Genomic DNA, 15,259 nt, shown 5'->3' with positions numbered 1-15,259 from the left:
CCCATCAAAAAGAGCGGAAGTCTTTTCCGGAACCTTCAACTCGGTAGAATAGTTGACATTTTTAAATATATGTCATTCTATCTGTGACCCATTCGTTAGCCGTTCTCAAGAATTCTTTTCCCGACTTCGGACACGTCGAAATGAAATACGACCCGGACTCGGATAGCTTGCCTGCAAGATCTCAGCTCCCGCAAGTTCCAGGGACGCCTCAAGATTCGGCATGGTTCTGGGGCGAAAATGATGAGGTCAATACTTCCGCCATCTACAAGTGTTGAAGGGCGCCTAGCTAAGGTTGACACTGCATAGTTGGGCCGATTGAATCTTCTCACCTCAAGGCGCAAGGCGGCAGCAGCAAGTCTGATCAAAGATGGTATTACCATTGGCTTGAAGTAAGCTCTGACAATTGAAACAAGGTCAATTACCTAATCGCACATAGTTGGTCTGCTGAATTGCCGTTTCCACCCATGTTTGGCCGAGAGCCATTGCTGCATCAAATCAAGCCTCTTGGACCGGCAGGCAACGATGAAATTCTGAAAATGAACTCACAAAGTGGCTCTCAGGTAAGCACCGTGCCCTCTTAAAAATGGGAAACCATTTGCTAATGGAACACTCAAAAGTGGGATGGATTTCGACACGTTAGATAATAGTCCATCCAAAGCTGAAGGAAAGACTGCATCAACTGACAGCAATGACCGGACAGGTCAGTGTACCCCATGAAGGAGGTTGGGTGTTTTACAACAACGTGGGTGATTTTTCTAGAAACTTATACACGTAGCTTTGCTGAAATTCTGTCTCCAAGACGACACCTGAGCAGCTCGAAAAGACCACCAAATGCGGAGTACAGGCCTGGGCCGCCCAGGGTATTGGTATGCTTCCAGCTTAAGACCCTGTCACTGGAAAGATCACTAAGACCTATGCAGTCGGAAGAGGTGTACTTCTTGATTACTGGAGTTATGCTAAGGAGTCGTACGATGTGAACTCTCGCCATCCGATTTCTGCCAAAGACCTCAAAGCTTGCGCTATGGCCCAAGGAACCCAGTTTGAGTACGGTGACATCCTGATCATTCGTACTGGTTGGATCGACACATACAACAAGATGACTCAAGAGGAAAGAGTCAAGTTGACCGAGGTTCCAGCCTATAGTCATACCTTTGTGGGTGTCGATCAACACCCTGATGTTGCCGACTTCCTTCACGACAACTACTTCAGTGTTGTGGCATCGGACTCCCCTGCATTTGAGGTTTGGCCACAAAACAAAGAGTGGAATCATCACGTCAATCTCTTGCCAAAATGGGGTGTACCCATTGGGGAACTTTGGGACTTGGAGAGGTTGGCCGAAGTTTGCCAGCAACGCGGGCAGTACGCCTTCTTCTTTGCGAGCACGCCGAATAACATCAAGGGTAAGCACTTGTGATATCAGATGATTTATAAAATGGCTAACATTCCCAAGGCTCGGTCGGTAGTCCATCGAATGCGCTTGCTATGTTCTGAATCTTTCCCGGTAGGGCCTGGGTGACTTAGCACCGGTGCGATGAAATTGAGATTAGAAAGAGGCGTCTATCACCGCGTAGAACAGACAGTGACACGCTCACATCATCTCAAAAATTACATAGCCGCTAATAGGTCAGTATTGAGCAGTAATTAGTAGACATTGAGTCATTTGTCCCCTGTTTCGTGCGTCGCCTCGTTATCCGGATTTCAATGTGCCGCCCGGAAGACTCAGCCGATCGCTTTCGTGCAGCCTCAAAAATTGCTGCATCCGAGAAACAGTGCCTGGCAATTCGGCTATCGTCGGAAAAAGACTCCTCGGTCCAATAGTGATATCAATCTGGTTGTGTTGCCCATCAACAACGAACGCCATGCATGTATCAGCCCGTGTTCACGCGGAGGCCCGTCACGGACCGTAAAGACCCTTGTAACAAGATCGAGAATAAAATACATAAGCGAGGTGTTGCTTTATTTTTTAGATGATGGGACGAGATTCACGTAGTTCGAACTACCTTGAAACTATGAACATGTCTAGCCATTCGCTCCCCACCTACGAAAATATCCCTCCCGTCGATGGCATGCCACACGGCTGCGCCTGGGGCCTGTGGGACAAGGATGACAAAGCTGATCAAGTTGGGACTCTTAACCTTCTAACCCCATCCAACACACTCGAGGCCAGGAAAGAGATTCAGACCGGTGTTTCAGTTTCACTGAAGTGAGTAAGATGGTCCTCATTCTGTTTAAAGCCAGCAGTAGCTAACTTAAGGATTTGCAAGCTGGCCCCTGGAACGGATTGAGGACCCAGGTCACAATCGGACCAAGATCAAGCACCGTTTCTTGGATCTGAAGCCTGCCCTGGTGGGACACGATGACGAAATTTGCATCAATACACAGACAAGCAGCCAGTGGGACGGACTCCGTAAGTAAGGACATAAGTCTATTAACCTCATACCCATTAAACGTCGGTAGGACATTGGGCCCACCAGGACTCGGGGAAGTACTACAACGGCTTGACTCATGATGAGATCAGCGGGGAAAGGCCTAATCTACGCAACGGCATTCAAGGTATGATAATCTTCGCCACACAATGATCTCACGTTTCATGAAGTTCATTTTGACATGCAGAATGGTCGAAACGAGGCGGTGTTGTCGGCAGGGGTGTGCTTCTTGACTACGTTGCATGGGCTGAGAAAAGAGGTATCGAGTACAGTGCGGCCAGCAAGCACTGTATTAGTCACTTAGACCTGGAAGCAATTGCGGAGGAAGAGGGCTTGAAGCTCAGCGTCGGCGACATTCTCATGGTCAGAACTGGGTGGATCAAGTGGTACAACGAATCTACCTCGGATGAAAGAGTGGCGGGATGTAAGACAAACCACAACTATGTAGGAGTTGAGGGTACCGCGGAGAGTATCAAGTGGCTGTGGGATCATCACTTCTCTGCTTTGGTTGGCGACAACATGGCTTTCGAGGCTTGGCCAGCGGAAGGCCCGTACAGTGAGCATAACCTTTACCCTCCGATGCTGCACCTCTTCTCTGACAAACAGTTAGGAATCCATGACAATGCTCTGGCTTTATGGGGAACACCGCTGGGAGAACTGTGGGATCTCGAAGAGCTAGCTGATCAGTGCAAGAAACACGGTCGTTGGAGCTTTTTTGTGACAAGCTGCCCATTGAATGTTGCTGGGGGCGTAGCTAGCCCGCCGAACGCACTAGCGATCTTCTAGGTACATAGCAAGCTCACAGATTCCCCCCGATCAATTGAACGACGGCCGTGATGACATCGATAGAAAACTTGGGTGTTGCCGACAGCTCTGGGAAATAGCCAAAAGCGTGGGGCAAGCCGGGGTAGATGTCGACCTTTGTCGGCACACTGGAAAGGTCAGTTGTGAACAGATAAGTTCGGATCTCATCTCACCCTGCATCTTTGAGCTTGGCAGCGTAGGCCAATCCTTCATCCCTCAGCGGATCCATACCCGCGACTTGAAGATAGGCCGGTGCCAAACCTTTAAAGTTCTGATTAAGAAGAGGGGACACCTCTGGACTGGATGGATCTGGCGGGTTGTAGTATCCATAGAATGTCTCCATAGAGCGCTTCGAGAGGAGGGGTGCATCTTTGAGCTCTTCCATGCTGCAAAGCTTGAGCTCAGGTGGATAGCAATCGATGTGGCAAGTTGCAGGGATCCTCAGAATTTGACCCTTCAATGCAATCCCTTTATCTCGAGCCCTATGGGCGATGACGGCAGTCTAGATTTGTTCGGATTAATTTTCCTCAATTAAAAGTCCCTGGAGAACTTACAGAGTTTCCTCCGGAGCTGGAACCGCTGACCATGACACAGTTTGGATCTATACCCAGTGTCGAAGAATTCTCCAGCGTCTAGGCGAGACTCCTTGTCAATTCATCTCTCATGCATGTCTCGAAGTAAGTGGATCTTACCCAAAGCAAAGTATCCCAGCAATCTTCCAAGCCTCTTGGGAATGGGTTCTCAGGAGCCCTGAGGGCTGGTCAGTCTACTTGTTTCAATCCCAGTTGTCTGAGCGTGAGTATTTGATGCTTACAGCCGATAGTCCATAGATACGACGACGACTTTGGTGTACTCGCAAATCGCTTTGCAAGCGATATCTTCGCCCTCGAGATCACCGAGCGTCCAACCTCCGCCATGTATGCTGGTAGTCAGGTGAGATTTACAGCGAACGTCCTCTCCTACGTACTGGGCGAACTTACTACAAAAGGCCCGGGGCTGGAGTCTGTGCCCCGATTGGCGTATAGATCCGGCAAGGTATGTCAACCCCGTCCGAGACCTTCACTTGAATGTCTTTGGTTGTCAATCCCGTGAACTGCGGAGCCATTGCAGTAGCGTAAACTTTGAGCTCTGCCATGACATCCCGGAGATGCTGCGGTGAGCCCACTAGATGGGGCACTCTCGCAGCATTCTTCTCGTAGAACTTTGAAGACGTCAGACCCCTTCCAAAGAATCAATATTCGGATTTCTTACAGCAGTCCATTCCGGATCAGGGACGCCGAGATGTTGGTGCTGAGACTGGCTAGACTCCAGATCACCCATGGCTTTAACTAGTCGGATTTAATAGAGATCACAAGTGACAGAATGATGGCGTGGCTGGCAGACTAGAAGCGACCCGGTCTTTCGCTTCAAGACGGCGATGATGAATTATATCACTGAGACCAGGTCTGCAACTACAGGCCATTACCAAAGTTCCATGATGTGTAGCGGGGAAAGGAGGACTTCTGACCGGAAACGGGTTTCCGGACCGTGCTGTGCAACATCACATTGGTCATTGCTTACACCCGTGGTGAGACGGTGATACACAGAAACCTTGGCGCGGGCTTCTTTCGGGCTGGATTGGACATATCAATGGACACTTGCTGAATGCTATACACCGCCTCGTTATCGACGGGGGTGGTTGATGAACTGAGGATAAGCACTAAAACTGAACTGGATGCTAAGAGAGCTGCCCGATTTGGTTCAAATCACACTTTGCGGGGCTTCCGCGGTCTCCGACTGCTAAATTCCTCTGCCACCATCGACGTCTAGAGATGCCCCTGTGATCATGGATGCTTCATCGCTGGCTAGGAATGCAACCGCGTTCCCGATGTCTGTAGGTTGAGCGAACCGCCCGAGAGGAATAGTGTTGATGAATCTGTCTCGGCCCTCCTGAGAATCATGTCCGCCGAGAAAGAATGGGACCCTAGTGAACATGTCATCAGCTTCAGATGGATATCGGAGTATCTCTCGACTAACATGGAGGTCTCCCCTGCGACGGGATGGATAACATTGAAGCGGATATTGTGCTTCGCCCACTCAATCGCTAGGCCTTTGGTTGCGTTGGTAAGACCTCCCTTACTGGCCCCGTACCACACAAGTGTTGGTCGGGGTCGGACTGACGCCATGCTAGAGATATTGATAAATATTCCACCCTTCTTCTCAGCCAAGAAGTGTGGAATGACCACATTGGAACTCCAGTAGAGGGACTTGAGGTTGACCCTCATGACTCGATCGTAGTCGGCCTCGGTCGTCTCGATGCTTGAACACGCGTTGTAAACAACCCCAGCATTGTTGACGATGATGTCTAACTTGCCAAAGGTGTCCACCGCAAGGCCCAACGCAGCTTTCCAATCCGCTTCCATGGAGACATCACCTCTCATAGCCACTGCGGAGCCTTCAGGCTGCAGAGCTGCGGTCTTCTTCGCATCATCTTCGTTGATATCAAAGATGAGTACTTTGGCTCCCTCAAAAGTGAACTTGTTGACAATGCCGACTCCAAATCCGGCCCCGCCCCCGGTCACAATGGCCACCTTACCCTCAAGTCGTCCAGGGTGAGACATGTTGAAGAACGGTGAAGAATTCTGAAGAATGCTGAAGAATATTGAGACGGGGCAAAAGTCAAGAGTGACTGTGCGGATTCTAAAAGTCGTTCATGCTCAACAGATCACAACCCCTGCAATATCTAGACGAAGCAGTTCATCACATGTTTCCTGCTGTGCCATGTACTGAAAGGACGTCGGATATGAGTCTTTGGTTTCTCCGATGCCAATCATGTTGACCATATGACACATGAGGGGTCAATACGTCATACCATACTGCCTTCTGTGCAGCACCGGCAAAGTATATCCGCCATTATACAAGCAATAATTCTATTGGATCCCTTGGTTGGAATGGAGGCACAGCATCAGTAGCCGACGTCAGCGGAAGATTCATTGACGAGTGCAATTGAGCACTGGCCTCGTGCAGCATCCGCTATTTGCTGTCGCGCGAACGGCGCTGAGGAAAGGTTATTGCCGCAAAGTTACATCAATACTTGTATCAACGCGAACTGTTGTACGTCTCTTTGTTGAGAGCGATTTCAAGCGATTTCAACTTTTTCAGAAATTGCACTTCGTTGTTTTTGTGGTACTTAGTGAGCCCCATTTCATTACTTCCGGCGAAACTCGACATAGCTAACATTATCAAATCTGTCCGTTCACTCACGAACCCTAATATCTCAACATGGACGCGAATGGGAGAGCCGCAGCTCGTACCGCGGCCAGCGACTACGTTGTGAAAGAGTCCCCTCTGGGGACTGCGCGGAAACTCCGTGTGTTGATGGTTGGTGCTGGAGCCAGTGGCCTGAACCTGGCACGGCACATGGACTTGCATATGGAAAACTTCGAGTTGACGATCTATGAGAAGAACTCAGATGTTGGAGGGACCTGGTTTGAAAACAGGTGATTGACCAAGTCTGAAAGACTTGACAACTGCTGAGACATATCAGATATCCCGGGTGCGCATGCGACATCCCTTCTCACAATTACCAATTCTCGTGGGAGCCCAATCCAGACTGGACTCAGTAGTAAGATAAGGCTCTTAGCCTGGACTGCCACAATTGCTCATATCTTCCAGTTACTCTGAGTGGGATGAGATCCTGGAGTACTTCAGGGGCATCGCACAGAAATACGAGCTCTATAAGTACATCAAACTCAGCCATAAGTTGACTTCTGCCGGTTGGGATGAAGCATCTGGAGTTTGGAACGTGGAGTGTCTAGACCTTAGTACGGGAAACACGGTTCACGATTGGGGCCATGTCCTAATCAACGGCACTGGAGTCTTGAAGTGAGCCTTCCATTCAAACGGAAAGATGACACTTGCTAACAATTATAGCAATTGGAAGTGGCCCGACATACCGGGCCTTCATTCTTTCAAGGGCGATCTCTTTCACAGTGCAACCTGGGACCCTGAATACCAGGTTGCTGAGAAGACAGTGGCTGTTCTGGGTACTGGATCTTCAGGTATCCAAATTGTCGCAACGCTGCAACCTCGTAAGCCCGAGATGCCGATTTTTAAACGAACGATCGACTCGCATTCTAACATTCCTTTCTGTGCAGTTGTAAAATCATTGGTCACATTCATTCGGTCTCCTACATGGATCACAGCAGGGTTTGCCCAAAGCCATGCCGGCCCAGGCGGCGCGAACTTCTCTTGTGAGCAATCTCAAAGTTTTATTTAAACTGTGTTTTTTCAGACTGCTAAGATTTCAACTTTAGTTACGGAAGAGCAAAAGACCAACTTCAAAGAAAACCCAGACGCCTACATGAAGTACCGTAAGGAGATTGAGGGAGAACTGAACTCTAGGTTCCGTTTTGTAAGCAATCTGAATCTTTGAACGACGCAATTCTCATGAAACTTCAGGTCATCGCAGACAGCGCCGATCAGAAGGAAGCCAGAGAATATTCGAGCAATGAGATGAGAGTCAAGCTTAAGAACGAAGACATCCTCAACTACCTCATGCCCAAGAATTTTGCGGTCGGGTGCCGTCGTCCCACGCCTGGAAACGGGTATCTCGAAGCTCTCACGAAGGACAACGTTCGTGTCGTGACGAAAGATATTGAGAAAATTGTCTCCAAAGGTATTCAGCTGACAAACGGCGAGATCATACCAGTTGACGCTTTGATCTGCGCCACTGGGTTCGACCTTTCCTTCTGTCCGCGCTTCAAGCTGATTGGCAGAGATGGCGAAAGCATCGACGAGAAGTGGAAAGATGTGCCTGAGGCTTATCTCTCCGTTGCTGTGCCTGGATTCCCAAATTACTTTAGTGAGCCTTCCGTGTCCATTGGCGGTTTAGTCATATGTGACTGAGTACTAACAATGGTAGTCTTTCTTGGTCCCAATGCACCTGTGGGTCACGGCTCGGTTCTCCCGATAATCGAACATGCAACAAAATACATCATCAACATGATGAAGAAGATTCAATCCCAGAACATCAAGGCTGTGTCCCCTTCTGCGAAAGCGGTGGATGATTTCAATCAGCACATCACTGAGTTCATGAAGAGGACGGCATGGGCCACCCCGTGTCGCAGTTGGTTCAAGAGAGGCACTGTGGATGGCAGAATAGTTGCATTGCACCCAGGAAGCCGCATTCACTGGTTCCATATGATGAGTCATGTGCGCTATGAGGACTGGGAGTACACATATCACTCGGAGAACCGGTTTCAGTACCTTGGAAATGGATTTTCGACCAAGGAGGGTCCGGGGAAAGATACGACGTGGTACTTCGAAGCGCCAGAAGAAGGATACGAAGACTATTGATAAGGACTTTATACAGATCGAAGTCAAATGACTTTGAGTTAACATATGTTAATTGCGTTCTCTTTAATAACCCAGGAAGGGCTCGACATGTGCATTGTGAACAGATCGGACAATACTCAAAGACACCATGGAGACCCATGGATAAGACACGATTTCCAAAAGAGGTTTCTCAGCCCGTAGATTCATTTTGACCACCTACATTCATTTACGCAAAGGTCCGTACCACTCCAAAAATTGCTTCATTCAACATCTGATGATTACCGCAAGGGAACATCAAGCGCCAATCATACCTGGACATCCATCAGTTTTTATGTCAAAAGCCGTTTAATTCACCTCATGCAACGTACCTCCATTCGGAGCGATAGTGCTAGCAGTCACGAAGCTTGCTCTGCCGCTTGTGACCCAAACGAGACACTCCGCAACCTCCTCAGGAGTTCCAAGTCTTCCGGCCGCCATGCCACTCACCATCCCTTGGACATCAACACCCACATCTTTATCAGGGACATCACTTAGAATGAGTGTTCTAATAACACCAGGACAGATGGCGTTGACCCGAATGCCATGCTTTGCATAGCGAAGGCCATCGGACCTCGTGAATCCCAGGATAGCGTGCTTACTAGCTGTGTAAGCAGGAAGATGGTCATAGGCCATCAAGGCGCACATAGAAGCGACGTTGGCGATTGATCCTCTAGCCGGAAAGTTGCTATCCTCTGCTTTGATATGGTCTTGCTGAAGCATCTGCTTGATCTGGGCTCTTTGGCAGAGCCACGTTCCCCTCAGATTCACGCGCTGCTGAAGGTCAAAAGAAGCAACCGATACTTCGTCTGTAGGACCAGGAAGCAAAATTCCCGCGGCATTGCAAGCGTAGTCTATGCGACCAAGCTCGCGAGCGGCTGATAGCATCATGGAGTTCACCGATTCCTCTGATCCAATATCTGCTCACATGAGTGTCTTCCCCCAGAAGCCTTATCACCGTGAAGTTAACTGACCAAGCTCAAAAGCTGCTACTTTTGTGGAAGAGTACTTTTCTTCAATCTCGGCTTTTAACTCCTCGATTGGATGTTTTTTGATGTCGCCGATAGCAATGCGTCTGCACCCTTCCTTGGCAAAAAGTCTCGCCGTTGCTTGCCCAATCCCTTGAATGGCTTTTAGCTTAACACAAGACTACATGACTGGGTGTGGGTTTACCTGATCCTGCGCCAGTGACAACAGCCACACCGGGAAAACTAAGTCTCATGATGCGAGAAATTGAATGGATATGCTGGGTAGTATCAGACGAGCCTGAGGACCACTGAATCGATGACGGCAGACGTTGCAGTTGAGGGAGAACGAAGAATTATCTCGTCACCTAATTTGGTCTATGTCTTCTCATGCCGAACACACCCCGGAAACTCGCACCAGAGCCGCGGTGAAGGGCCCCGGGTGTCCGGTCTTCACTGGACCCCTCCATAACCCAGCGGCTATCCCCGGAAAACAAGAATTATCTGAGAAGCCTCACGTGCTAATCAACATGATTTTGCCTTGAAAGCCGTACATGCAGTGAAACATACCGGTATGCGACTCTGGCATTTAGTGGTTATAAGTGGCTGCTTGTGATTGGCTCGAAACAAGCGAGATACTAGGACAGTCAGATATTTCCTCGTCATCCTGAGCGGCACCCATGTAGTTCGATCTGTCACTGAGCTGGGCCCGCTACATCCACCAATTGCAGAGTACGCCTCTCTAATGCCAACACGCCGCATTTAGCTTGATGCTTTCAGCTGATTCAAGCACGTTAAAATAAGCCGATACTCGAGTTAATTGCACTGACGTTTTTCTCGAAATTTTTTGTTTGAAGTTTGTTCGTCTAATCTGTCTTCATCATTCTCGACGCCATGGCTTCATTTTTTCGGCAAGAGAAGCCTTCTCTCATTGACTCTTATGGGTACAAATTCCGGCAAACGCCGCTTCATATGTCCCCGGAGCAGCTCGACCCCTTGAAGCACAAGTTCGATGAGGTTGGTTCGGAGGCTCTCGCAGCCTTAGATGGCATGTTTCCTCCCCCACCACCCCGAGCTGGGTGGTATGCAAAGGGAAAGGGGGAGAACCCCCAGCCAGACCGAGACACGTACGCCCTCCTTCGCGACAATCAACACAAGGACGAGAGATTGCAAAATCTCTGGGATGAGATCAACTCAGTGCCCGACTGGGTTGACTGGGAACAGATACAGCGTGGCCAAGACGTGTTCTATCGCTATGCTCCCGCTGCTGTAGCCGGCTTCGCTTTCCAGGGACTTCTTGCGACCACCGTAAGCACAACTTCTGTATCGTCCGATATGTGGTTCTAATCGACGTGTTTGCAGGGAGCCTCTTATCGACCGGCCGAGACATTGGTGCGCACTGGAGGCCACTCGGCGAAGGTTGCCAAAAACCGTCTTTTCGAGACCTTTCAGCTCATTCTCCAAGTTACGAAGTCAGTCAACGACGTGAAGCCTGGAGGTGACGGTTTTGCATCGGCCGTCCGTGTGCGTCTGTTGCACGCATCGGTTCGAAACCGCATTCTCAAGCTCAACGAACAGCGGCCAGGCTACTTCGACGTCGACAAATTTGGTGTGCCGATCAATGAGCTCGACTCCATGCAATCTGTTTGCGCTTTCTCGACAAATCTCATTTGGCTTGCTTTGCCTCGTCAAGGCATCTATGTGCGACACCAGGAAGCTCTTGACTACATGGCACTTTGGAGATGGGTTGGTTATGTCCTCGGAACCCCCCATTGGGTCTTGGAGACGCCGGAGAGAGCCCTTGCGTCCATGGAGTCGCTCCTGAATGCCTGCCTTGCTCCGAGCAAGAACTCCAGAGTATTAGCCAACAATCTGGTTGTTGCACTGGATGGAGTCGCTCCAATCCACGAGCCCAAAGAGTTCTTCGAGGCGGGGACTCGGTTCATCAATGGCGACCAGATGTGTGACGAGATTGGACTAGGCAAACCAGGACTGTACTGGGATGCAGTTGTCAGAGGTCAGTGCTGGGCTTTGATGGTGATCACGTATCTATCACGGTCGATTCCAGCTTGGGACAGGTGGCAAGTCAAGGTGAGCCCCCCCTACCTCCATCGTTGTAGGTTTTCTTGATCAGCGTGTCATCTAACCCGCTTTCACAGACATTCCGTAACCTTTTTTGGGATTATATTGTCGAAAACAAAGACAGCTTGAACGGAGTGTACAAGTACGAGTTCAAGTACGTCCCGCACCACGATGCCCAGACAGGTGCCGAAACCCGAGATAGTCCGAGGGCCAAAATGGGTATCGCTCCTTTGGAGATTTTCGGGCTCTTTGGATTCTCTGTGGCCATGATACTGCTGACGCTGGTGTTGACTCTTGCGGCTAAAACGGCTATCTATTACGTCCCCAGCAATCCGGGAGTTGTTTTCACAGCTGGGAACTTTTCCAAGCATTGAGAATTTGTGCGAGAGCATTTTCTTCAGCTTCATAGCCCCTTCCCAATCACTTCACGAGCGCTTTTGGAGGAATTTCTTTCAGATGAAATATGTAGCATCGTCTGCCGAACGCGCGGTGTCATTTAGTGCAACAAATTGTAAATTGATTACCTACATCTCTGTAATACAAGGTACCAACCCTGAATCACTAGATTCGTCAACGCTGGACCAACTCCATGCTAGATTGGGTGCCGTTGCCCTGATTCATGATTCCCAACAATGAATATTGGTTTCAGGGGAGGACGGAGAGAAATGATATGCACTGTCACTTCCAGGTCCTTCTAAACTGACATCTTGGCAGTTGCTGCAGATTCTAGTTTTTAGACTGGCTCGTCCTATTTGTCTCGTGCTCATCCGTGAATCTTCTTAAGTTCCCGTGCCACGGCGTCGTGGTACCCCTCGATACCCGCTGTCTTCATGCAAACAGCAAGAAGGTCTTCTGGAAGCGTCCCGTTGCGGGGAAGATCAATGCTGAGGGTGCGTTTGAAAATACAGGCCTCTTTCTTCGTGCCTCCCACTTCCATTTCTGCCTTCTGAAAAACGTACTCGATAACAGTCGTCCCATCAACGCCATCGGTGATGACCTCGTCCGTAGCCCCGATTCCGTTTTCTTGGAGGAAAGACCACTTCCACGGCTCGATGGCAGTAATCAAAGTCCATTTGGCGTAGTAAGTGTTGTTCTCAAGGGCAACTTTCTCTGTCCATTGTGATCCGAGAGTCAATGGTAGCTTGAGGTCTTTTTGTTGGATGCCGCCGCTGCCTTTGTACGTGAGCGGCCAGTTGTGCGGGTTGGTGACGAAAGCATAAACTTGCTCTCTGGTGTAGGGCAGCAGAGTTTGAGAAGAGGCTGAGCAGATACCCATGATGGCTGCGAAAATCGTCGTGTGCCAAGGATTGGGGTCGTAGAGGGGAAACAAGGCGTTGGTTGGTTTCTGATACAAAAGCTGAGTAGGAAGGTGAACAACCCAAGCTTCCCCTCATTTGGGGGAGAGATCAGTGTTCATGTGTGAGCGACTAGGGCCCGCAGTGACGATGTGGCTGTGGGCCTGTTGTGAGCTCACAAGCTACCGGAAAATGTAGCCGGTCATTGATTTAGTGTGATAAGCTTAGCAAAAGGGGGTTAGGCGATACACCGGGATTGACTTGAGACTTTTCCGGGCAACCACACAATACCTTCATACCAACGACTGGGATATTGGACTCTCGGGGTGGCTTCTCAAAGTTCCTAGAGTGACTAGAGAGGGTAACGGCGACATTGAACGCCACATCATGAAGCATAAATCGGAGGACAGCCAAAGGCTTGAGTTAGTCAAATGTGATTGTGGTCAAAGAAGCTCAACTGCACGATCAAATCTGTGCTTTCACACGTGAAATTTTCACATCTACCTTCGATATGCCATCAGTAACATCTCAGCCAGCCTTGAGCTTCACCCCTTTACATCCGACATTCGGTGCTTCAGTGGAGGGCATGAAGTGGGAAGCGCCAGTACCACAGCATGTCACTGCCGAAATTATAGACGGAGTGCACAAGTATGGAGTTCTCGTTTTCCGGAAAGCCAACCTTGACAACGAGCAGCACATCGAATTCTCACGCCAATTCGGGGAACTTGACGACGTCAAGGCGCACATCCGCGCCGGTCGGGCAATGAGATTTCCTCACCAGCCTGAAATTTTCGACGTCTCAAATCTGGATGAGAAGGGAAACGTCTTGACTGACGTGGAACCCGCGCGTTTAGGGGCGAACAAGGGAAACTTGTTGTGGCATGCGGACATGGCGTACAACCCACAGAGATGCTCGTACTCTTTACTCCGCGCCGTCGAATTGCCACCCAAGGGCACAGGGGGAGAGACGCAGTATTTGGACTCGCGAACTGCCTACGAAGATATGCCCGAGCAGCTACGAGCCAAGATTGATGATTTGATAACCAACAATTCTCTCATGCACAACCGCAAGTTGGCAGCTCCCGACATTTTCAAAGATGTCGAGCCACTGGATATGCCAATGTCACGACACCGCCTCGTGCAACTGCATGAGGATTCAGGGCGCAAGAATCTTTACGTCACAACCTATGCCCATCATTTCGACGATATGACGATGGAAGAGAGCAAGCCACTTCTTGATGAACTTCTGGCTTGGGTTTCTCAGCCGAAGTACATGCTGACTGTGTCATGGGAGAACGACGGCGATCTCGTCATGTGGGACAACCGTGCAGTCCTGCATCGCGCCACGGCTACGGGGAGCTATGGGGGCAAACACCGACGGGACATGAGGCGGACGACTGTCAAGGATGGTGGGAACTCCGGGTGGGGAGAGAACGGTGTGGGCTGCAGCTGGCAAGCTGGGCTTTCGAAATAAGGCTCTCAAACGCTAGCTATCTGCCGCGCAAGTATATGTATGCGCTGGAACTTGTTTTCGGTTGTTATTCGTATCACAACAAACGGGAAGTAGGAACGGCCTTTACCCGTGAACCCCGACCTCATTCGGACATGGTTTGCCGACACGGGTGCACCCATGGCCCTGGAGTTAGCTCCGCCGCCGACGCTCGCCTATCAGCTATTATTTAGATTATGTCCATTTCAATCGATTCTTTTCAAAGAGCAAGGCATTCTTCTTCATGCAAACATGTATCACAGTGAACAGAACAACAACAAAAGCCCCCGCCAGACCGCTCAGTGCAACAGCACGGGCCCTGAAGACTTCATACGTGCAGTGGTCAAAAAGACCGGGCCTGCTCTAGGTGTTGCTATTACTATCCCTTCGTTGACGGTTGCTCAACTTGTCAGTCAAGTAGGATGTGACTTTGCATTCATCGATATGGAGCACTCCCCTCTCGGACCAGAACAGATGACTGCCATGGCACATGGAGTTGTGGCTTCGTCCAGAGGTTCATGCTTCCCACTTGTCAGAGTTCCATCCCAAGGAGTTGAATGGATCAAGTGGGCTCTCGACAGCGGTGCAGCGGGTATCATTGTGCCAATGGTAAACAATCAGGCGGAGATGAGGACAATTGCCCAACACGCCTTGTATCCCCCACGCGGTAGACGGAGCTTCGGGCCAAGCAGCGCGCCTTGGGGTCTCCCTAATGGTCCAGGCGGCGGAGTGGGAGAGTATGTTCAACGGGCATCAGAGGGCAAAATAGCAATTTTGCCCATCATTGAATCTGCAGAGGGTGTTGAAAATGTAGAAGATATCATCTCCATTGAGGGTGTCTCTGGC

At 49.9% G+C, this 15,259-nt stretch overlaps 9 protein-coding genes across 9 annotated transcripts; 5 read left to right on the top strand and 4 right to left on the bottom strand.

The window, feature by feature from the left end:
• Window positions 1-688: 688 nt before the first annotated feature.
• On the top strand, window positions 689-1,491 carry CGGC5_v002971 (uncharacterized protein; the record flags this gene model as incomplete). The annotated part of the gene is made up of 4 exons (XM_032031890.1): window positions 689-742; window positions 800-866; window positions 921-1,400; window positions 1,451-1,491. The coding sequence occupies 4 exons, from the start codon at window positions 689-691 to the stop codon at window positions 1,489-1,491; spliced, it is 642 nt and encodes a 213-aa protein (XP_031889013.1).
• Window positions 1,492-2,009: 518 nt separating this feature from the next.
• On the top strand, window positions 2,010-3,212 carry CGGC5_v002970 (uncharacterized protein; the record flags this gene model as incomplete). Its single annotated transcript, XM_032031889.1, has 4 exons — window positions 2,010-2,203; window positions 2,265-2,407; window positions 2,458-2,553; window positions 2,614-3,212. The coding sequence occupies 4 exons, from the start codon at window positions 2,010-2,012 to the stop codon at window positions 3,210-3,212; spliced, it is 1,032 nt and encodes a 343-aa protein (XP_031889006.1).
• Window positions 3,213-3,225: 13 nt separating this feature from the next.
• Est1 (Versiconal hemiacetal acetate esterase) lies at window positions 3,226-4,550 on the bottom strand (the record flags this gene model as incomplete). Its single annotated transcript, XM_032031888.1, has 7 exons — window positions 3,226-3,358; window positions 3,404-3,732; window positions 3,785-3,862; window positions 3,923-3,980; window positions 4,045-4,152; window positions 4,211-4,431; window positions 4,482-4,550. 7 exons carry the CDS (start codon window positions 4,548-4,550, stop codon window positions 3,226-3,228), a joined length of 996 nt encoding a protein of 331 aa, XP_031889007.1.
• A 459-nt stretch (window positions 4,551-5,009) lies between these two features.
• Window positions 5,010-5,830, bottom strand: CGGC5_v002968 (4-formylbenzenesulfonate dehydrogenase TsaC1/TsaC2; the record flags this gene model as incomplete). The annotated part of the gene is made up of 2 exons (XM_032031887.1): window positions 5,010-5,193; window positions 5,247-5,830. 2 exons carry the CDS (start codon window positions 5,828-5,830, stop codon window positions 5,010-5,012), a joined length of 768 nt encoding a protein of 255 aa, XP_031889004.1.
• Window positions 5,831-6,491: 661 nt separating this feature from the next.
• moxY-6 (FAD-binding monooxygenase moxY) lies at window positions 6,492-8,567 on the top strand (the record flags this gene model as incomplete). The annotated part of the gene is made up of 8 exons (XM_032031886.1): window positions 6,492-6,709; window positions 6,757-6,834; window positions 6,885-7,094; window positions 7,143-7,300; window positions 7,367-7,462; window positions 7,526-7,623; window positions 7,671-8,073; window positions 8,134-8,567. 8 exons carry the CDS (start codon window positions 6,492-6,494, stop codon window positions 8,565-8,567), a joined length of 1,695 nt encoding a protein of 564 aa, XP_031889072.1.
• Window positions 8,568-8,840: 273 nt separating this feature from the next.
• On the bottom strand, window positions 8,841-9,804 carry linB-1 (2,5-dichloro-2,5-cyclohexadiene-1,4-diol dehydrogenase; the record flags this gene model as incomplete). The annotated part of the gene is made up of 4 exons (XM_032031885.1): window positions 8,841-8,857; window positions 8,915-9,502; window positions 9,557-9,703; window positions 9,756-9,804. 4 exons carry the CDS (start codon window positions 9,802-9,804, stop codon window positions 8,841-8,843), a joined length of 801 nt encoding a protein of 266 aa, XP_031888619.1.
• Window positions 9,805-10,441: 637 nt separating this feature from the next.
• Window positions 10,442-12,003, top strand: CGGC5_v002965 (uncharacterized protein; the record flags this gene model as incomplete). The annotated part of the gene is made up of 3 exons (XM_066151053.1): window positions 10,442-10,855; window positions 10,910-11,638; window positions 11,707-12,003. 3 exons carry the CDS (start codon window positions 10,442-10,444, stop codon window positions 12,001-12,003), a joined length of 1,440 nt encoding a protein of 479 aa, XP_066009486.1.
• A 389-nt stretch (window positions 12,004-12,392) lies between these two features.
• On the bottom strand, window positions 12,393-12,905 carry CGGC5_v002964 (uncharacterized protein; the record flags this gene model as incomplete). The annotated part of the gene is made up of 1 exon (XM_032031883.1): window positions 12,393-12,905. One exon carries the CDS (start codon window positions 12,903-12,905, stop codon window positions 12,393-12,395), a length of 513 nt encoding a protein of 170 aa, XP_031888744.1.
• Window positions 12,906-13,435: 530 nt separating this feature from the next.
• On the top strand, window positions 13,436-14,398 carry tfdA-3 (Alpha-ketoglutarate-dependent 2,4-dichlorophenoxyacetate dioxygenase; the record flags this gene model as incomplete). Its single annotated transcript, XM_032031882.1, has 1 exon — window positions 13,436-14,398. One exon carries the CDS (start codon window positions 13,436-13,438, stop codon window positions 14,396-14,398), a length of 963 nt encoding a protein of 320 aa, XP_031889009.1.
• Between the last annotated feature and the right edge of the window lie 861 nt (window positions 14,399-15,259).

The sequence above is a fragment of the Colletotrichum fructicola genome (assembly GCF_000319635.2).
Source record: "Colletotrichum fructicola Nara gc5 chromosome Unknown KSG_Nara_v1_contig02, whole genome shotgun sequence".
Taxonomy (NCBI): domain Eukaryota; kingdom Fungi; phylum Ascomycota; class Sordariomycetes; order Glomerellales; family Glomerellaceae; genus Colletotrichum; species Colletotrichum fructicola.
This window is presented reverse-complemented; position numbering and strand designations above follow the sequence as displayed.